This window comes from Populus nigra, chromosome 2, assembly GCF_951802175.1.
Source record: "Populus nigra chromosome 2, ddPopNigr1.1, whole genome shotgun sequence".
Taxonomy (NCBI): Eukaryota; Viridiplantae; Streptophyta; class Magnoliopsida; order Malpighiales; family Salicaceae; genus Populus; species Populus nigra.
Genome location: NC_084853.1, coordinates 42,710,307 through 42,733,772, shown reverse-complemented (window position 1 = coordinate 42,733,772; position 23,466 = coordinate 42,710,307). Strand labels below are relative to the sequence as shown.

The window sequence follows — 23,466 nt, the reverse complement described above, 5'->3', positions numbered from 1 at the left end:
CATGTTGGTGTAATGAAACTGTGTGTAATAGACAAATATCATATCATGTAGGTATCTATATCAATCGTCAGATGTCACTCCTTAAAAACAGGATCCCTCGTAGCATCCAAAAGATCAATGTAAGATGCATAAATTACTAACCAATTTCCTTGTATTTATCATTGCAATTAATATTGTGCAATTATGGTATCAATATAATCCAAAATATATTGAGATAGGCTGAACTATCACATTATTTAATCTAGATAATGCATCTTAACAATGTCAAAGCAACGCAACAAAAACCATGCTAATCAAATGTCAGATCTCTCACTGTATATAAAAGAAGTTGAAAGTATTAAATCATTCATATATATATATATATATATATATATATATATATATATCAGAACATTCGTAAATGCGAGAAATCTCTAATACTTTTAGCTGTTTTTGTTATTTTAATTAATCTTGATAAACCCAGTAATCCAGGCCCTACAATTCTACTTTTAAAGGTGTTTCCCTGTGTTTTAGGCAGACAAACATCGACCTTCACCTTTTCATTTCTTTTATTAAGACATTGGAAACGGGAAAGCTGGCGTGTTTTTTTAAAAATAATTTTTAAAAAATAAAAAAATTATTGATATATATTTTAATATAAAATATTATTTAAAAAACAATCATTATTATATTACCAAACATATTTTCAGTCCGGCTCCATTTATCTTTTCTTTTCTTTTAATATTAATATTTTTTTTCTTTTAATTTTTTTTCTATTCTAATACTCATTTGAGGCTTGTAAAACAGCAAATAACAAGCTGATTCAATGCATTGCTAAATTTTTTGGTCTGCGTTGCGGATTGTATTAAGATTTTTTTTATGTAAAACATTATTAGGCTGTAAGGAATTTTTAGCATTATTATTAAATTTAATTTAATGAGTTAACTTTAAAATTTCTCATATAATTCTTTATTCAACTCGAATTTAAAATTAACCTGTATAAAAGTAATTTTGATATCATCTAATCAATTTAATAAGTTTAAAGACAACACAGATGATCAGTAAAAAATATTGTTCGACTTTTTTAAAAATATTAAAACTACAATATGTTGAATTTATATAGATTTTGCAGCTTAACTTGTCAAATTTACAATCAAGATCATGAACGTCATTGAGTTTTATTATAATTTTATTTTTTAACTATTTTTTATTTAATAATATAATAATAAAAACAGATACTCATATAAAAATAAATATTAAAATATTTGTTTAAAATTATGATAATCTTGTAAAAAAACAAGTCAAATAATTGATGAATAATTTAACATAAGATTATACTGAATTTATTTGATATTTCCATCAACTATTTTGTGTTTTGTTTTTTATTTCTACAAAATTAAAGACTTGGCATGGTATTTGGCATTTTGACAAAGCGAAAAACAGGCTTCCAAGAGTTCCATTCCAGAATGGAGTTCATTCAATTCCCCTTTTTGTGCGTTTTAAACTGTATTGGAATGTATTTTAAAAATACATATAACTTAAAAAAATATTAAATTAATATTTTTTAATAACTATGTAATGAAAATAATGTCATTTACAAAGGTTGTCCTCGCAAAGCAAGACTGTCGTTGGTTGAGGTCGTTGGTTGGCAAGTTAAACTTGAAGAGTTTGCTGGTCTTTTCACTCCCGGCGATGGAAGAATGAAAAGTTCCAGCACCTTTTATAAAAGCGAAGGCCAACTAAGAGAAAAAGACTCCTTCAATGATTCCTGACATGGCCGTCTAAGCGAAAATAATTGAGGAAGAGTTACAAAGCAAAACATCATTTCATCTGGATGATATTTATCCACAACCTTTTCATATCTCTTCCTTTTCTTTTACCAAATAAATATTGTGGGTGTGGTGTCAGGTCAGGTGTCTCCTACAAAATTCCAAAACGGTATCATGACTGCCTACTACTCTGCAGGAAAAAAACAAAAAAAAAATGAGAGTAATAGCCAAGGTTGTCAAAAATATTTTTTTAACACGACACGGAACATACAATATAAACTCGACTCGTAAACTCGAATCGTAAAATCAAAAATAAAATTTTTTAACTAAAAATCATAAAATTGCAAGTAAAATATTTTAACTAAAATCGTAAAATCGCAAGTAAAATATTTTAAACAATACAAATATTCAAACATCTTAAAATACATAATTCAAATAAAAGTAAAATAAACAATACAAATATCCAAACATCTTAAAATACATAATTCAAATAAAAATCCATACATGTCCATAGTATTTCAATAACTAAAAGTTAACACACCTAAAACAAATAATCTGTAGGTGTGTCATGTAAACTAAACACACCCTCATTGCCTTTGTCTCCCTCCTTATTCCTAAAACAGTCATCAAAATCATTACCATCTAAAGAAACATTAGTGCTACTACTAGTACCAGCACCGATATTAAAAACATTAGTGCTACTACTAGCACCAGGACCAACACCAATATTGTCAACAATATTTAATTCCAAGCTCCTTGAATTATCTGGATTGACATCATTCTGAATCTCTAAATCATCTTCAGTTCCATGACACTCCATCCCAACATCATTAAGATTTTCTTCATCATCACTTTCATCTTCTTTACCGTTTTTTCTTCGTGTTGCACTATCAATGACACCAAGCAAATCAAAGTTGGATGAACCATCACGTTTCTCTCCCTCGGTTATCCAATCATCATCAGATGAGAGATGATAAAAAACTTCACCAAAATCATTAGCTTGCTTTTTGACTTGGTTATCATTTAATTTCAGATTGCACATTACAAATACCAAGTCATTCATTTTTTTCTGGTGCAAACGATTTCTTCGTTTTGTATGAACCTATGTAAGCAATTCAAATTAATACCATATAAGATTCTTATAAAATATAAAAACATTAAAAGGAAAAAGGAAAAAACTTACCATCTCAAATGCACTCCAGTTTCGCTCGCATCCAGATGAACTACAAGTTAAGCTTAGAACTCGAATTGTAAATTTTTGTAGCTCTGGACATTCATCCCTATAAGAATCCCACCATTTAGCTGGAGTCTTTTTATCCCTTGTTATCTTGGCAGCCTCAATACCGAACAACCCACTTGCATCCTTGAATGAATCAAGTTGCAAGTCAATTTTACACCTTTCACTTGCATCGGGCACCATCCTTTCTAAGCATTGATATAATCCAATTTTAATATTGGCATTAACTTTAAAATTAGAATTATAATGATAATGAGGATTCAAAAAATATGTTGCTGCATGTAAAGGTCTGTGAAGTTGAAGTTCTCATCTTGCATCAATGATATTCCATATAGGCATATAACTACATAATAAAAATAAGAATATTATCATCAACATTACATGACCTAGCTGGTAAACATTATAATCAACTGATAGTAGTAAATAAATAATTAGCAAGATATATAATCAATACCTTTTTTTCACAGAACCAAAATTCACTTGTATCTTCTCTTTCGCTTGATCCATTGCTTCATATATAAAACTCAGAGCTGGTTTCTCATCTGAATCAACTAATCGAAGAACTTTTATCAGAGGATATGATGCCTTAATACATGTAGTAACATCATGCCAAAACTTGCTGTCCAAAACACAACTTTAAATTCGCTTCCCTTCTTCTGTTTTTGAAAACCTATATGACCTCCATTGGATGGAAGTAAACATTGTCATCAACTGTATCTTACAATCACTCAAACATCCAAGAGTTAAGTATGCAGTAACAAATCTAGTGGCAGCAGGCCTAATCAAATCCTTTCCTTTTGTAAAGTGTGTGAGCATGGAAATGAGAATAGTTCTTGAATATATGTATGAGATGATTTTCCTCCCATTAGCAATAGTTACTTGATGGACCTCTAGTTTCTTCTCAAAATCTTCCAATATCAAGTCAATACAATGGGCAGCACATGGTGTCCAAAACAATCCTTTTCTTTTTCCCATCAACAATTGCCCTGCTGCCTTATAATTTACAACATTGTCAGTGACTACTTGCACCACATTTTCCTCTCCAATCCTCTCCACAATAGCATCCAACATTTCAAATACTTTATCAGCAGTCTTGGATATATTAGAGGTATCTATGGATGATAAAAAAATTGTCCCTTTAGGACTATTAACCAAAAAGTTGCAAATAGAACACCTTTTCTTATCAGTCCATCCATCAAACATTATTGAGCAACTTGTTTTTTTCCATTCTAACTTGTACTCCTCAAGCAAGTTGATCGTGTGATCTACTTCTTGCTTCAAATACTTCTCTCTAATATCATGGTAGGATGGAGGCTTAAAACCTGGCCCATGCTTTGCAACCAATTCAAGTGCCTTAACAAATTCAGGGTTTTTCACACAGTTAAATGGAATAGCACTGGTGTAGAAAAATCTTGCAATTTGTCGACATGCTTCTTCTCTAAGATCCTTTTTTAGCAGCTGATTGATGGTGGTTTGTGTACTTCCACTCCCACTCGCTACTCTCTTTCCTTTGTCCACCGAGGTAATTTCATTCCCTTCATCATTATCTTCATCTTTTCCAATATATTGGAAAGCCTTTCTTTTCTTCTCAGATGCTTCTTGATTTTTCACCAGAACATTCAAAATTATCTTCTTTACATCTTCTGGTACTTGCTGGCATGGCTCAACATCCTTTAGAGTGCAAGCCAAATGATGCTTGAAACGGTAAATGCCTCCACTAATAATTTTCTGACAAAACTTACATTGCACTCTTTTTGAATTCTTATCAACATCTATACCATATTGCCATCCCACCTCAAGTCTATTGCCACTTGTAGTTTTTTTAGATGCCATGTATCCTATAGTTCAAAACCACTTTTGCTATAATATTGGACATAATTAAGATTATACATTCACACACCACTCTTATGGGGAAAATTCAAGCAATCTGAACAGTAGACAATAAAAGTTCAAGTATAAGCATGCCTAGACAAGCCTAAAGGTTATATATCACTAGGTAGATCAGGACAGTGATTAAGAAGTTTCCAAAGCCAACAACTTCATGTATCAAGATCAAGCTAAAAATGGCAGTGGAATGGGTGCACATTTGCATGATTTGGCAGAACAAAGGAATAAGAAAGCTAAAGGAGACCAATTGCATTACTTAAAATGATTGTTCATCACATTTAACTGATTGATATACTGGCAAAAAACTGATTGTTCATCACATTTACTTAAAATGCATAAAGCTTAATGAAATGCCTCAATCACTGAAACAAAAACTAGTGTAGTAATCATCAACTCAATACAGGTTATATCTTGGACACGATTCTGACAAGGAAATATGAAAGAACAAGTGCAATGCCAAAGCATGCAAATGGTTACACAGTTACACTCTCTCTCACGAAAAAAGGAAAACAGAATACACTCAATACAGTGCAAACCAAATATCACGAAATCAAAGCCTTGCAGGATGATACCATTTGAGAGATGCAGTCTGTATTAAATTGCTATCCAGTAATACACAAAAGCCTAGATAAATTAAATGCAAAAGGCATTCCAAACAGGTGCATCAATTGCAATTTTTGGATTTACAAAATACCTGCAATCCTGGAAATTGGAATGCTTTGTTGCTTCCTTGCTTCGCTGAATCTGCAACATGCCAACACCAAAGCAAACATGATCAAACAGAGCATAGGTGTGAGTGTGAGGTTTCACAGAAGATAACAATGAATTCACAGCATACCCAGCTCATTTTTTTTTTATCTCTAATCACCACCATTAGACAGAAAAAAAACAAAGCTTGGGATTGAGAATCAATTCTTACCTTCTTCTCGCCAATAACGCTCCGGATCGGGGGGGGGGGAAGTGATTTATGAATTTGCTGGGGAAAGGGGAAAGGGAAAAGGGAAAGGGAGTCAGGGTCCTCAGGGAGACTGGGAGAGTGTGAGACGGGGAGGGGAGGGGATGATTGGACGAAGCCTGGAGTCAGGGAGTGTGAGATAGAGACGAAGTCACCGGTAGGGTGAGGGACTGAGGGTGGTCGCCTGGTCGGGTGGGAATTGGGAAAGAAAAGAGATTGTGAGAGACAGGGACGAAGTCAAAATTTTGTGCATTTCTAATTTTGCATTTGGTCCGGTGACATTTAGGCTAAGTCGTGAAAACGTAATGTTTTTTACGTTTTTACGATTTTCTACGGTTTTATGCGATTTTGAACAGGTTTTATGTGATTTTAATGATTTTTGAGTTTTGCCTCCGTTTCTACACGTTTTATGGGCTTTAACTCGTAAAATCGTATGATTTTACGAGTTAAAACACATTTTTAACAACCATGGTAATAGCTATAAAAAGTCCTAAAATCATTGTCTTTCTACTCCGAGTTTGAACTTTCTTGCTGGCTTAAATTCTCCATACCCTTCAATATTCAATTGCAATTCTATGATCTAGAAGCATATTTGCTTTTATGTTTATGTGTGTGTGTGTGTGTGTGTGTGTGTGTGTGTGTGTGTGTGTGTGTGTGTGTGTGTGTGTGTGTGTGTGTGTGTGTGTGTGTGTGTGTGTGTACTCCCGTTGAGTACGCTGCATTCAAACCCTTTTTTTTAAAAAAAATTTTAAATATAATTTTTTTTATCAATATATCTTTTATTTATATTAACCATTATAATATTTTTAACTGAAAATATTGTTCATATTTAAAATAAAATATAATTGTTAAAGCAAATTAACAACAAATATCAAAATAGTATGTATATATTTTATGTAATTGAGAACTAAAACAAATAATTAATGTGATAAAATCATGTTTCAAATCTATTTAAATATTTAAATAATAAATAATCAATTTCAATTGAATTTTCATAAACAATTTATTATTAGTATTATTATTTTCATATTAAATACATAATAATTAAATTTGTTTTAATCAAAATTGAAATAAAAATTGATAATAACATTTAAGAATTATGTCAAAATTAAAAGGCAAGCGAATCCAGTAAATTTTATCGATAATAGAAAAGGAACCTAAAAAAAAAGCAAAGAAAAGAAAATGAAAATGCTAGCAAAGAGTCGGTCAACTTTATTTTACTCTTTTTTTTTATTAAGTGGGTGTATGCCGTGTTGTTTTTTTTTTTATTTCTTCTAAAAAAAGTTATTTATCACAATTTACAATTTAAAAAATAGGTGTGCTTACCAACACTTGAACCCATATCATCCGGTTTGTCGTATGTGCTAGTCAACTAAGTTATTATTTAAATTTGTTATAAAATGATTAAAAATCATATATTATAGTGTTTTATTGTTTATATGAACAATAAAATATTATAAAAAATTCTAAATTTTTTTAATGTTAGAGGTTGATATAACTAAAAGCTTGAAATGATCCAAGATCCAATCTAGATACCTTCTCAAGTGCTTCCTTTCTTAGTGTTTCTTCCTTTCTTTGTTTTTTTTTAAAAAAATTTCTTTTATATATATAATTGAAAAAAACTAAAAAAGAAGGTGAAAACACTATTTACTTGGACACTTTGCACTGTGAAGAGAAACAATGTCTTCACCTTCTAGCTATTTGAAAAAAATAAAAAATTATAGGCTAATGATAGACGTAGAGTTGGCTTTGCAATATGATTGTTTTTGTATTTTTAAATTGACTGGGGACATAATAAACATTTTATGTTCTGATAGCACAATAAATTTATTTCACGACCCTTAAAGGAAATAAAATATTAAGTTGCCCGTTGAGGGTTGCTTTTGTATTTTCATATTAAATATGAAGAATATAATATCCTATTTATCCCTAAAACAAAAACAAAAACTAACAGTGGGGGGCCTTTTTGTATTTTCCATTTTATTTGAATAGTAAAAAGACCTGGCAACCCTTAAAGTTTAAATTTGTAATTTCCGGGCTCGCTGTTGGTAGAACTTGGAAGATTCGAATTCTGGTTCCAGGCTTCTACAGAGCTTGTGAGGTGGATCATCTAATGGTTGGGCTCTTATTATGTATTGAAGTCCATTGGGCTTTTGGTAGATGTAAGTCCTAGCGATGAGAACACTGTAATCAGATTTTAAGCTTGGGCCTTCAGATCTTGTCCAGTCCCTATCCCATATCATTGACAAATGAGAGCATATGTACAGCCTGTCATTGGTGGATTCTTAAATGGAGTGGTTCCAGGTCAGTGTAAATTTGAGAGAGATCATTCGGAAAGATGGTTTTTTTTTTCCCTTTACTTTAGCTTTATTATTATTATTATTCATCTTCTCACATATGGTTGGAGCTTTTTCTTCTTTTTTTTTTTTGTTATTTTCAATTTAGTTTTTGAACTTTTATTTTGTATAATTAAGTTTTTTTTTTAGCTAAAACTAGCATTCAATTACTTTTTTTTTTAAGAGTTGAATTGTAAGATAGAGGATTGAAGTGAAAATCATAAGTAACATAAGAGGCGACTTTGCAAGTTGTTTAGAAAACATATTATCATCTCTATTTTTTTGTTAGATGACCGGTCCCTATATTTTTTGCAAGTTATATTTTGACACCAAACTTTATTTTTCTCATTTTCAGTTTTTTTTCATGGAAGAAGACGAAGTAATTGCCAGATTCCGGCAAAGATAAAAAAAACTCTTCGTGGTGGCAATTTCAACTATGGAAGAGGTTAAAATTGGTTTCAATAAGTTTCACTTAGCAGTGAAAGTTTTATATTGGTTGTTTTAAGCTTCAATGTAACCTAGAAAACTAGATATAATCTAAGAATGAAGTGTTTTTTTTTCGGGTTTGATTTTGTGGTTTGGACTATGTTTTTGGGTTTATTAGGTTGATAGATTAATTTATTGGTGTTCTAAGGGTGTTTTGTGGTTAAAATGAGTTTAAAAAACATGTTTTTTTGGTAAAAAAAATTACAGATATGACTTTCTAGTCACCACAATTATGTTTAGTATATATTTTTTTAAAAAAGCAAAAACCTGTCATTCGCTCTTTTTAAAAAGAAAAAAAAAATAGGTCCATGCACGTGAGCTTGGTCTTCAAAGCCCATGTTCTTGGACTTTTTTTATTTTAATTTTTTTAATTGATTTCTTTTTATGTCATTTTCTTTTAATTATTTTTTTAAGTTTGTGTTTTTAATTAATACCCCTTTTATGTCATTTTCTAGGTTTATTTAGCATTTTTTAAATAACAATTATTTCTTAATTATTCCGGATGTCTTTGATTTTTCATGAGATTAATATAATTCATTATTATTTTATTATTAAAAATTTAAAATATTTATTTTTTATGATATTTTTAATATGTGTGACATTATTTTTATTTAATAAATCTTATTTGTTTCTCAATTTATATTACAAATTAATTTTAATATACAAATTCATGCAGCACAATTGATTTTTTCCAACAAGAAAGAGCATTCAACCTGCTCACACAAATCATAAATGAGATGAGAGAGGTGTGGATTCTTTAGACTTTATTTAGTCAACAAATGTGAACCAACACTACTTAGACTCAAGATTCTGTACATTTTACAACGTAGTATTGCAATTGCAATATCCACTCCAGGAATCTTGAATCCAGTTTTAATCTAACATGAAAAGGAGGAATAAAACTGAGCTACAAGGTTACATTGTTTGCAAAAAGTTTTACTACCTGATCAAAGGGGAAATTTCTCTAAGCCAGCACTACAGAGGACTTCGGACACACCATCTCCCTTTCAATGTTGGCGAGGCAGGAAAAACTAACGCGCTGCCTAGCTCTTCAAGCAAAGAAATCTGGGTTGTCAAATGGGAAAGTGGTATCAAAATCTACATTATCGATTGAGATATCAAAATCCCCGATTGGTGAATTGGTTACCGAAGTTGGGGCTGATATTATCTCCGTGGTGAGTTCAGACTCTGGGGTCTGGACATTTTGGTAACCTATTCCAAAGCTGTTCATATGGCATGGTGACATTGAGAAGTAGTTGGATTCAGATGTTGCCGGAGATATAAATGTTGGAGAAAAGCTACCCAAGAAGTTGTTTTCCAACATGGACTCGGTGAAAATGTTGTTTTCCTCGTTTTCATTCCCGAATGATGTACATGGGAAGGAAAAGGATGGGAAAATGTCGTCCTTAGAGCCGAAGTCCTCGTTTTTAACTTGAACAATGTCTGATCCAAAGTTAACAAATATCTCCTCTGTTGGCTTTGGTTTCTCTTGACGCTGCTGCTGCTTACGATGATACTTGCTTTGTTTTGAGCAATCATTTTTTGGGGAAGGCGATGCCACGGGTGAAGGAGAGGCTTGGTTACATGTATGTCTCCCTCGATAGGTCACTTCAAAAATTGAATGGTCCTCATCTGATCTTTGCACTTGCTTCGTGGCCAAACAGCCTTGGGAATGACGGTGAGTGCATCTGTAGTATCCTCTGCAATTTACCACGCCAATTATTGTTAAAATTGTTACTAAATAAACCTGATCAAATGCATTAATAAGATGTTTTAAACAATGTATCCAATCTTCTCTTTCCAAATATATGTTCAATACTTGTCAAAACCATAGCGGCCAAGTCAGATAATTGGGGAGGCCTAGAATGCTGTCTCGAGCTTCAGTACAATGTGGATGGCCATCAAAGCTATTGGATTTAAATAAAATGGCAAATCCAATAGTTTTGATGGCTATCAGCATTCGATGCTAAAGTATCGATATTGCAGCCACCTCGATTTTTAATTATTTGGAGCCCTGTGCCTAGCAGACTCCAAGGACAAGAGTCGTCAGGAGACAGGATCAGGTCTCAAGCAGTGCTAGCACTTGATTGGAGCCTGATAAGGCCTAGCACCGTGCGATTATGATATAGTTAAGTAACCTGTCTACTCTTCCATTCGTACAATTTGGATAAGCAACAGAGTTTCTTTTTTTTCCTGTTCAATTTATGGAAACAGTTAACAGAAAGATGGAGAAGGGTAAAAAAATTGTCTCACCTTGGAAAATTAGCTCCGAGAATATCCTTTTGCCCGTATTTCCTCCAGCTATAACCATCATCAAGAGGCCCTTCTAGACCGGTCCCTGAACAAACCTTCACTTGCTCAGTCCATCGAGGTTGTATTTTTCTACAATAACAAACAATTCCCGATTCCTAGTTAGATCATCATCAATCACAGTTCATCTAAAACCCAAACGAAGTAAGTATAGCAAAAAAGAAAAAAAAACAGAGAGGTTTTCACCTCTTCTTGTAAACATCTTTGTTACATTCCTCCTTGCAATCCTGATCAGAGACCTCACTCCTAGGACTACTGTTGGCAAATGAATGCAGTGGTTCGACTGTGCCAATTGTGGGCTTTGGTTGATCAGCAGCCAAAGCCCCCCAATTTAGCATTGAAAGTGCTTTCTCATAAGAAGAAAGTATCTTATCCACTAGGAATTGACGTGCTTCGAGAGGTGAAGAAGGGTTAAGATGTTTGCTAAGCTGTTTCGCTAGCTCTTTCCCTTGAGTTAGCTCACTTATTAGAGTCTTGTGCTCCCATTCCATGGACAATTCCATTCGGAAAATGCAGTAAGGACACTACAACTATACTTTTGAAGAATTAAGCTGTGAAATGATTTGGGTCCTCCAATTGAGGTGCAAAGTAATAAAACGGAGGGAAATTATTCCATCAAGAATGAGTTTTGCACACTCAAAGAGTAGCTACAAAGAGATTATGGCTATGTGAGCAAAGGAGGTATACAAAATGGTTATGTTAAGGCTTTGGATTGAAGAATCAAAAGCAACAAACATAGAACTGAATAGAGCAAGAGAACTACTTGTCTAGTTTTATATTGAGATCAGATGAGCCGTAATAGCAACAGGGTTTGTGAGATCACTCGCTAAAAACAGAGAAAAGGAACAAAAATGCGATGTAGAAGTGACCTGAAATGCGAAATGGGGGTGTGTATGAGGGAGATATAAATGTGCAGAAAGAGATGATAAGGCTATGTGTATAAGGCTAACAAAGGGAAAGATTTTCTTGCTGATTAAGAAGCTGTGAGGAAGATGGTAGATATAAGGGAGGGAAAGGGGAAGGAAGAGACAAACTCTTGACCGGAGAAAAAAATTATTTGTATTTTTTTTTTTTGTTCTTTCACAAAACTGGGGGCCAGTTTCCATTCTTGAGGTGGCTAATGGAAAGGAGAGCGTGAGAGGAAGATTCAATTGCTGACCATTTCAAACCACAGTAGAGCAATGCCATGCCCCACTCCCCTTCAGAGTCACCAATCACTGCTCCTTGGCTCTCACTCTCATCTTTAACAAGCAATGGTGTTCAGTAGTCAGTACTAAGCAACAACGCGGAAGAAGGTTTGAACATTCTTGGTGGTCTCGTTCATGCTTCTTAGTTCACACTGACTCTGAGGCTCTTTAAATTAATAAATATATATATAAAAAACCCCCTTGCAAAATCTCCATCTCATGTATTTCTCTTTTCCTCTTTATGTTTCTTAAAAGAAAGAAAAATAAATTGAAGGAGAACATGGAACTGACAAAGAAATAAATTATAAATGGATTTAAAATATAAGAAGATAAAATATATGTCTCTGAGAACACAAGGATCCTTTAATTAGTTTTGTTAAACTAGAGGGGCTAAAATTATAATCCACTCCAGAAAAATGAGTGGTGGGGATGGATTGATGGGTGCTGATGGATGCCGTGGGCGTCATGGTTTATCCCTTGCCTACGCTGATGTTGATAGATCACCATACACGTCTGCATTTCGCACATAAAGCAACTTTATATATACACACGTTGCAACTTTAAGCTATAAAATATTTAGTTAAATATAGTTTCTGTAAAAATAAGGTTGCCCTTACCTCTGTCCTCCTGTCTGTTCAGAATCTCCACTGTGGTTGTTAGAAGAGAATGTGTGTGTGCGTGTGTGTAAAAAATTCGTTCTCTAAATGAATCTATAAAGATGGCTGGTATCAGTTGGGATCGATGACATTCAATTCTTTAGATTAGTAAAAATTAGAAAGTCGAAACTCACCGTTTTATCATTGGCAATATTCCTGCAAATAGAACAATGGAAAGTGCTTTGTATTTTATCCACCATGGAAACAATCCGTGACATAAGCGCGTCCTGGTGCTTAATTCGGTCCTTTTAGCAAGTTTTGGTAATGAAAGCGCATGCAATCTCTTCTAACCTCAGCCCTTTAATAACAAGGATACATAATAATTTCTCCCAACATTTATGTTTGAATTAATTTCACTTCTTAGTTGAATTAACACCTCCACATTTAGCTTGATGTCTCGTATTGAAGTTCTGTTATCCACTTACGAGTGTGTTTGGGATAGAAATATAGTGGGGTCTATGTATAATTCATTTAATATACAAAAATAATTATCATCAACGGCAAGTTTTTATTACTTTTTTTAGTGGTTCCTCACAAAAAAAAAAAAAAAAACACCTCACCACACATCTATCTCAAGCACGCCTTGCAAATTCTTGGATAGAATGATACATTTACATGCAATTTTTCATTTATGGATTATCATAAATTTCAACAGCAAAACAAAAAAGAGATAATAAAGAGCAAATTGCCGATTCCGAGCGATTGAAGCCCGGACGGGGGACCACTGATCATTTATCAATTCACCACTTGCTTGGCAGCAGTTTCGACTTTCAATCATTGAAGTAGCTTGCTCTTAACTATGAACTAATCTATGAGACCGTCAGCCATGTCATAACCCATTTTCTTGTTGGTCCAGGAATAATGTATAGATAATTTCTCATATGACATTTAACAGTTACTAGTCCATTGGATTAAAAAAAAACATAAAAAAGGATACTAAGACTGTGGAGTTTTTTTTTTTGACAATAATATTAAACCTGAACAAAAGATAAATCTTGACCTGGCTCCTTGATTGACATGCGTTTTCAACCAAAATATATAAAAGCTAACCCAACGTGAATTAGTTGATTTAATAGGTTTAAAAAAGATTCGAATGATAAACAAAAGCATGGATTAACTTATAAAAAAACTAAGAAATTTTGTTTTATAGTATTGAGATGATAGTATATTGGATGACACTAGTCACACGTTGCTCGGTTCATGGATTTAACCAGGATTGATAAAAAAATTTAAAACACTTTTTACTTAATTATATGATAAAAATTAGATATCCCCAAAATCGAGTATCAATCATAAAATAGATGTTTATTCGAGGCCGTGATAACCCTAACAAAGCAGAAAAAAAGCTATTCACGGAGTCTATTTCATAACCAATTAAACATTAATGGATGAAATTGAAAAAAAATAAAATATTTTTTTTAAAATTATAATAGACATTAAGTAAAATACCAAATTGCCTCTGAGATGTGATAAAGCTCTTGAAACCAAGCTTTAAAAAGTGATTTTTAAAATAAAAAAAAACCTTAGACCCAAGTTTAGTATTATTTTGCATTTATAGGCATGATAACAACTTAACTTTGCAAAAAATAATAAAAATGGCTAATCCACACTAATTGAAGGATGTGGACAAAAAACAGTAAATCAATTGATTAAATCCACACTAATTGATTCGGATAAATTTTTTAAACCTAGGTTAATATTTTAAATTTGCAACACGTGAAATTGAAAACTTGGGTTCAATTAAAAATTTCAACTGTCAACCAGTTTAATACTAAATGATAAAATTAAAAAAAAAATCTCCAATTAAAAAAGTAACCAAAACAAAAAAAGAAGGAGGAGGAGGATCAAATATGAAAGGAGAAAAAAAATAAAGGAGTGAAATCGAAAAAGAAAACAAATTAAAAAACTATCTTAAATAAAAAAAATCAAAAGAATGAGTATCAAATTTGATAGATAAAAAAAAAATTAAAGAATGATGCAATTGAAAACAAAATAAAATTTGAGAAATGAATTAAAACAAATAGATATAAAAAAGTCAAGGACAAAATCAAAAGAAAAGAAACTTGAATGGCTGATATGGAAATATGGAGGGCTACACATGGTTTTTTAATGTCTATCTAGGATGAAGAAGAGAAAGAAAGGAAAAAAAAAGAAAATGATGTCGGTGACGCATCAGAGGATCGACGAGTATACACGTCGTACATAGAAGAAAAGGAGGTTGAGACGAATCTAATGACATGACAATATCTGATTTTTTACCATCATATGTAGCCACATGAACTGTCCAAAGACGGTGGAGTGGATGACAAGTGTAACGCACGCATCAATAACTTTTTATGTTTTATTTTTTTTAAATACCATCATGCCTCAAGGATCCAAGCATTATTACAAAATTAAAAAAAAAACACTTTGCAATTGTGACCTAGCCCCTCAAGCCAAGCTTTAAAAAACTTGTATCCAAGGGTAATAAAATAATTAGATTGTAGTGAAAAAAATGAAATGCCAAAAAGGACCATAAATCATAATTAACTAATTATTTGCTTTTAAAGATAACAAAGTCATTTAATTGAGCAAAAGATTAATGAAAAGAATAAGCCACTGCTTAACAATTCAAAAATGATAAATGAGGAAAGGAAAAGATCATTTTACCTTTAAAAAGGCACTCAAGTGAGTTTTTTCAAAGGTAAAATTTTTGTCAATAAATAAAGACATATATATATAATGATGATGAATCAACATTTATCTCTTTTAGCACAAAACTAAGAAATAGTTGGGCCTAAAATTGGATCTATATCCAAACATTAGAACAATTAGGTTTTTAAAATTGAATCAAGATTTTTTTTTTATGTTAGCAGTGAAACAATTAAGTTTTTAATATGATAAGATAAAAATCTCTTTACCGAGAAAGACTTTTCTTAAACTTTAGATAGACTAACGGTTAAAAAACACATCGTTTTCTTAGTTTATATTAGACAAATAAATAATACAACTTACTTCAAGTAAGACGTACTAGAAGTGCTAATATCTTTCATGTACGCAATCAGTATCTTTATCAAGAATCTGAAACCAGTTAGGATTTCTAGTAATCAAAATATTAGATGGTGACTTCTATTTCTATTTTTATTACTGATAAAAAACAAGAATCTCTATCTTTTTAACTTATATTATTTCTGACAATCCCAATTTAAAAGGATAATCACCGTAATGTCGTATACACGTGCCACAACATAATTAACTTATAATAGAACCTATAAAATTTTTTTGTTAAATAAACATATCTTGTTTGGAAACACCATCAAGTGATTTGATCGCATGTTTTAGATTTTTTTTTAATTACTAAAGAAATTCAAATTTAACACTGGCTACATGAGCCCATTTTACCCCAAACAACAAGAAGCGATCTATTTAATTTAGAGATACAGCGTGAATCTCCATGTTCTTGCATAATCTTCACGCGAACAAAGTCCATTTGAAATTTGTCATGGACATGACTAATGAGGTTTAAAATGGCCTTATCGCATCATTGTTTTTAGCTACCTCGGTTTCGACACCAGTCTTAATTTTTTGGACTATGACCAACCGGCCATGACTCGACCAGATTTCCTAGATCTCCGAGTAATCCAAATTGGTCGAACGAATATTGCAAGAATCAGTCAACTGACAATGTAATTTCGAAATGAATATATGTTTGATGTAATTCCGTAATTTCATTTGTTCCATCCACAATAATATAGGAAATTGTTTCAGAAATTTGTATGCAAATTTTTTGAGTATAAACCGAAACTATAACAGAAAATTCTTGCATCGTGGCAATACATAAAGAGTCCAAGCTGATGAGAGTCCTTGTTAAAACCATTTATCCATGCTGCTAATCAATTTTCACTTCTCAGTTTTATAGTAATAGAGTTTATCTTGCATGAGTTAAAAAAAAAAAACCCTCATAATAAAACAACTCTCATTTAATATCTTCAATTAATGTCATTGATATTTTTTTGATTATTGGATTAATTTATTTTTATATTTTTTCGCATCTCAATCCAATAAATATGAGATTTGTTGAATGTATTTAGATAATATTCAATGAATGCCCTAAGAGCATTTGTTATTCATTAGCCTTTGCCACGTCTAGATGATGAATCTCAAATTATCTCGACTTTTGGGAATTTGACCAAGTCGTTTCAAGCAAATTATGCATGGTATTTTCACTTTAAAATAAATTTTAATAAAGCGTTGTCAAATAATCTACGGATATGATTAAAAAACCATTGAAAGTCTAGATTGATATTGGACGAGTAATATCATGGATATTTTTATAAAGCCATTAATTTAAACAAGGTCACAGTTTCCCTCTCCCCATCAACGCCTTTCATTGTCATCATGTCACGAATTCAAAGATACGAATGAGAACAAATTTTCCAAATTTCCAAGTCGATATCTCGTCGAGACCAATTTACGGGGCAAAACTTTCCATGAAGTTACTAAGATATAGTCAGGAAAACAGGACTGAAAAGGAGGGATGTAGAGGGTGCCTCGTCGCTTCTTCCTTCTAGAGAAACAAACCCGTGTGGGCCTATGCCAATTTACGGCCACGCTTTGCTTTTTTATTTTAATTAATATATGTGTTTAAGATAATTTGTATATATATATCAACTAATTTTATAAATTCTGAAATTAATAATTATATAAGTCTTTAATGATATTAAACTTTATAAAACTCGAAACTTAGACTCTAATTAATTAGTTAAGTTATAGCTCTTAAAATTAAAAAATATAAAATCAAGTAAGAGGGTACCGATAGCTTGATGTTAGGTGGGAAACTCTGAATGACCATGTGCAGAGATGATGTTCCCTTTCTGTTTTCAACATTTTTGATTGGGATGATTCAATGTAAGTTGTAATTAGGCGTTCTCGAGCTTTGAATTTTCAAAATGTACAACGCCTACCAATCATTGTAGCAGTGGAGCGTTCTTCGTAAGCATGAATTGTAAGACGAAATAGTTGCTAAATGTATGACTTGTCAGCTTTGAAGAAGTCCCCTTTTGAACTTGAGACTGACTATATGGGCAGCGATCCACCCCCCCTCGAGAGAAATTATCTCTTCTCATTTTGCAGATGAAGATTTGGTCCGGTAGTTTTACTCGTTAAATTAATTTCGTGTTTCAGTAATTTGCAAGAGGATTTTCTCTTATTATACCCCTAATTAAAACTTAATTATTTTATTCCAGATACCGAAGGAAAACAAAACAAAATCGTTATGAATAAAAGACAAAATATGGATATAACCTTATTTACACTCAATTTGCCATCTCCTCTTTCTTCTCTCTTTAAACCACCTCTTTGCAATTTTTTTTTTTTTGATTTACGTGGGGTGTCCGGGCCAGCTTGCGCGCACTACGACTATTCTCCACGGTCCACTGGACATCCTGCAAGCCCAGGGGCAGGTTAGGCACCGCGGAGGTGACAGGCGTACAAATAGAGGGTCGAACCCGGGACGGGGACGGAACAAGTCACACGATTGACCACAGCAGCTAGGCCCTCAAATGCACCTCTTTGCAATATTGAATTTATTAGTAATGCCTTTGTTGTCATACGAAATATATTTTTTTTAAGTTTTTTGTTGGACGTAGGACTTCACAACTTGTTCAACCATATTTTCCCCATGATCAATTGAAAAAGAGCTTGCTCTGTTATTTTGCTCCTCTACTCCCATTCTTAGAATAAGATCTTCAAATTACATCTTCTTACACCATTGCTTAGGGTACATAGTTCTTGATTTTTTTCCCCGAGATGGCAGTAAGTTATCGATAATCATGGCCACTTGGAGAGATTCAATTAGACCATTCTCTCTCATACATGATAAGTTCAAACTATTAGACTTGTCTCGTCACATTTCTTGAATCAATTATCTTCGAGTCAAGAAATTTGATGGTTATGAATTTTTTCATGTCGGGATCCTTAGACTTAACTATCGATCCGAGGATTTTCATAGTGATTTTGTACTAGTGATGGGATTATATACACCATATATATAGTATATTGAAGAAAAACCTAGATTATGACACTTTTCAATATCATCTCCAAGCTTAGAAGTCATATCAGACGCGATTAATCCCGACACAACCGTGTTTACCTGAAAAATCATCTTAATTAGACCTAATTTTCATGCAAAAACCTGGAAAGTGCAAAACTTTAACAAAAAGATAGCACTCCTGAAAACTGACGGTAACCAAAGGATAAAACTCTTGAAAACTCAGTACTATTTCTGCTTGCATATTACTTTGCAGCAGTCTTTGTCAGGCCAATAACACCCGCCTTTACAGCACTAAGGTTGGCTTGCCCCACAGTGCCAACCAAACCAACAATTAATGCCATGTTAATAATCCTTAATTCCCTGTAGAATTTAAAACTTCACTCACCAGAACTTGAATAATGTTCTCGTCCTGTTTAATATTTAATTTCTGGGAATCACTTACGGTGGTAAGTCTTAGAGTTATTTTAACTTCGAGATAAAACTCCATGCTGTCAGTACAAGTTTCAACATGAAGAAATGGAATTCGAGTCCATGACAGCTTCTCAACAACAAAGTGACACTGTTGAAGCAGATCTATTAATAAGAGAAGTGCATTATGAACGAAAGAAAATTAAATTTGCAAGGAAAAACGGCTCAAAACTGTAACAAACTGGGCCTTTAAGGGCATAAATATGTCACTGAACAAACTTAGCTATAAGGACAACGAGAAAAGCAGCCCTCATCAACCTGCAGAGGAGATTGAGTTGGCAACACCGTTTTGAGACATAGGTTTTGATCTACGATCTTTAGCAAAGAGTTTGGCTGTGGATGTTGTGGTACGTACGTGAGCGAGTTCTGTCGAATGAAAAAATTGGAGGTTTTTTATGGTTCTTGATAAAAACAACAACAATTCATTTATAAATCACGAAAGGTGTTGGGATTATAAAAGATAAAAGAAACCAAATGGATTAAAAAAAATTGTTTTGATTTATATTTGACTTCTTGTTCATGGAGAGGGAGGGAATAAATCTTGGAGTGAGAAAATGATTTTCTGCATACAATGGATTGATCCTTTCGGTTGCGTTATATTATATGCGATATTATTTTTATTTTTTCATTAAAATTTAAATTTTGAGTTGATTCAAAAATATAAATGAATTTTTTTTTATTAGCATGGGTGTTCGGGCCAGTTTGCGCGCAACTCAACTAATCCCACAAGATCTGAAGTTAACGACCCTGTATAACCTTTCAGTGATCATCATGTTAGCAATCACAGGGCTCGAACTTAAAACTATAATAAGAGCAAACCTCCTGATCACAAGCTCTTATCATTAAAACATCCACTAAATAGTTTCTTTATTTTTATTTTAATCTAAAATATACCCGTTAATAATAATAAAAAAACAATTTCCAACATTTTTACTTGTCATTTTACTTATCATTGACAAAATCAGTAATATCATACTTACTTTATTAATGCAGCTGATACTCTTTAGAAAAAGGTGGACAATTAAAATTAAAAAGACATTAAAGAGTGTTAACACATATATAAAATATTATTTATTGGAATTGTATTTTGTGATTTTTTTAGTTTTTTTTTATTTAATCCTTTAAAAACCCAATCTTTTTTTATTTAGTTTTTTTCTTCAATATTAGGTTATTTAGGAAATTGTGCCTTTTAATTTATTTTGTTGGACTATATATTGGTCTCATGAATTTCAACTTTTAACGTTAGATCTATTGGAAGTGGGGCTATATAATTTATTTTTATTTTTTTATGAATTTATTCAAATCTCATGATTCAAGTCGTGAGTTTAACAAGTTAACCAAGATTAACTCGGATTTTATTTTAGGTTATGTTTTCTAACTAATTATTTTTTTATTTTCATCCTTTAATATTAGGTTTGTTAGAAACTAGACTTTATAATTTTTTTCTATGAGATTATCCTGATTTCATTACCCGAGTCGCAAGTTGGCTCATGTTAACTCTGTTTATTTTTTAAAGGTCATTTTCTAATTGAATATTTTTTAATTGGGCTTTACAATTTTTTTATTGTTTTTCATGAATTTATCCTGATCTTATGATCCAGGTCATGACTTTGCCATGTTGACATTATTTGACTCAGTTTTTTTTATCCTTTTTTATATTTTCTCTCGATTCCACCATCCAATTACTAAATCTTCTTCTTATTTTATTTTTTTTTAATTTTATATTTCAATAATAGATTATTATGGAAATGATCTCTGTAATTATTTTTCGTGAAGTTATCCCCGTCTCATAAATTTATTTTTTCTCGATTTCAAACTTCAACATTGAGCCTATTAGAAATGAAGCTTTGTAATTCTTTGTATTTGCTTTTTATAAAGTTATCTTGGTCTTATAATCTAGGTTGCGGGTTTAACAGGTTAGCCCGTATTGATTTGAGTTTCTTTGTTCTTTTTTATTTACTTTTTATGGGATTGTCAATCTCATAACCCAATTTTTCCCGAGTAGGTTTTTTTTTTAATTTTATCTTTTAATATTAGATTGATTAGGAATCAATTTTTATAATTCATTTTGATTCCTATAGAGTTATCACGGTTTGAACAAATTAGCTTTGATCGATTCAATATGTAGTAGTTTTAATATTTGAGAAAAAAATATCATATAATATATCATAGTATAAATATTTTAAAAAATATATCATTCAATATGCATAATATTTTAAATTTATAATTTATTAAAAATACATTAACAACATTGAAATATTATTTAACCTTGAAAAAAAAAAAACTAACGTGCAGCAGGACGACACGAGTGAATGATATATTCTATAATTTAAAAGCTGTCCCTTGCAAGGTCGCAATATCTGTAAAACACTTTTTTTTAACGATACTATAAATGTAAGAACCGTGTCACGAGGCCGGGCCCGTAATCTTCGATTGGAAAATGATGGATTCCATCAGTTGTATATTCGAAAGCATGCTCGGTAGGGAGAATGGTGGCTAGAATAGTCTGAGTAAAATAAAAGATTGAAATAAATAAAAATCCGGTAAAATCTATTTAAATTTTTTTTTAAATATGTTTTTTTTCTTAGCTAAAAATTTATTTTTTATATACTTTTTAATTAGTTATTAATCATTTTCAAAGTTAATTATATAAATATTATAAGATGTTTAATTTTTAAAATATGAGATTTGAAACCCTTTAGTATATATACTTTATGTTTGCAAGAAAAAAATTATTTTTTTAATATGAGATAAAAAATCTTTTTAGTTTAAATACTTCAACTTTAAAAGATAGCATTCTAATATATATGGTATCTTTTAAATGTGGAATAAAAAAAATTTTGAAATAATTTTTGAAATTTTATTATTTATAATATATCCAGCTGATATCTACATGGATTATTTTTTATTTTTTTTATATAAAATATTAAAATTTTAAATGTTTTTTAAAGTTGACTGAATCAACTCATATAACTTAAAACCAAATTCTTTGACCAGGTAAACTCCGGATTGGGTCTGTTTGTTATGTTTTTTTTTTTTTTTGATTATCGTGGGTGTCTGGGCCAGCTTGCGCGCACCTCGACTAATCCCACGGGCCCTGAAGTTAACGACCATGTAAGCCTCCAGTGGCCATCATATGAGCAGCCATAGGGTTTGAACCTGAGACCTAAGAGGGAGCAAACTCCTTAGTCCCAAGCTCTTACCACTAGGCCAACACCTAGATGGTTAAATAAGGAATATTTAGCTGTTTGTTATGTTCAAAAGGCGTGTTGTGTGGATGCATCTCTGTAATAGAGGCTGTTCAATCACTTGTCGAAAGCACATCTTGACTCACGAGATGATGGATTTCATCTGGGATTCCATGCCACCCTCTAGGGAGACCGTTTTCTCCTTCCTTGACGTTCTGGGTCTCCAGCCTTTGGATTTCATTGTTCTGGTCCTGGCACGTAGCTGGGAAGCTGAAAATAAGCTGCAGCTACAAAAGAATTTTCCTAGAGTATTATCTTTGCATATTATTCGAATTATAAAAAACAAGAAATACAGCAGTGTACCCACACTACATTATAGGGCGTTTTTTCCTTTTAAAAATGATGTTACTTAGTGCAAACACGTTTTAAAAAATAAAAAAAAATATAGTGCAAACACGTTTTAAAAAATAAAAAAAAATATATGACTCAAATTATAGATTGGGATTGAGTTAAATAAGTTGGTTTTGTTTTAATTAGATGATAAAAAATAACATTAAATTGATCAAATTAAAAAAAAATGATAACGTGAAAAAAAATATTATGTAAATACAAAAAATCTTTATGAAAATATTTTAATATCTTTGAAAGATAATGTTAAATTTTTTAGATGAGAAAAAAAAACATTATTATAATATGCTAGTAAAAGTGCAAATGAGTTTGGATAGGGTTTAGCTTTTGTAAATGTTTTGAGGCAAAATCTATACAAGAAAACTCGGACTGACGTCTCTCCCAGCCTGCAAGTGTTTGGGCTGGCAAGGTATGTAATTTTATTGAAGCCAGGCTTTAACTTAAAAGGCGGAGGCCCAAAACGGGGCTCGAAGCCCATTTATTCCCAATCTCTGCGTGGATCCTATTTCTAGTCTCTTTGTGTGATGATTCCAATTTTCAGTTCGTTCAAAATTTCAAATAACAATATA

General features: G+C 32.0%; 1 protein-coding gene and 1 pseudogene across 1 annotated transcript; both read right to left on the bottom strand.

The window, feature by feature from the left end:
- Positions 1-2,289: 2,289 nt before the first annotated feature.
- LOC133682996 (uncharacterized) lies at positions 2,290-4,818 on the bottom strand (annotated as a pseudogene).
- Positions 4,819-9,394: 4,576 nt separating this feature from the next.
- Positions 9,395-12,039, bottom strand: LOC133681498 (probable WRKY transcription factor 46). Its single transcript, XM_062104548.1, has 3 exons — positions 11,146-12,039; positions 10,903-11,031; positions 9,395-10,349 (listed from the first exon to the last, which is right to left on the bottom strand). Exons 1-3 carry the CDS (start codon positions 11,460-11,462, stop codon positions 9,701-9,703), a joined length of 1,095 nt encoding a protein of 364 aa, XP_061960532.1. The 5' UTR covers positions 11,463-12,039; the 3' UTR covers positions 9,395-9,700.
- Between the last annotated feature and the right edge of the window lie 11,427 nt (positions 12,040-23,466).

Bases quoted from the DNA above. Each gene is read 5' to 3' on its own strand.
- LOC133681498 (XM_062104548.1), bottom strand. From the start codon at position 11,462: ATGGAATTGTCCATGGAATGGGAGCACAAGACTCTAATAAGTGAGCTA. The intron at 11,032-11,145 runs GTGAAAACCTCT...TTGTTATTGTAG, and splicing joins AAAGATGTTTACAAGAAGAG to AAAAATACAACCTCGATGGA. The intron at 10,350-10,902 runs GTGAGACAATTT...GGTAAATTGCAG, and splicing joins CTCGGAGCTAATTTTCCAAG to AGGATACTACAGATGCACTC.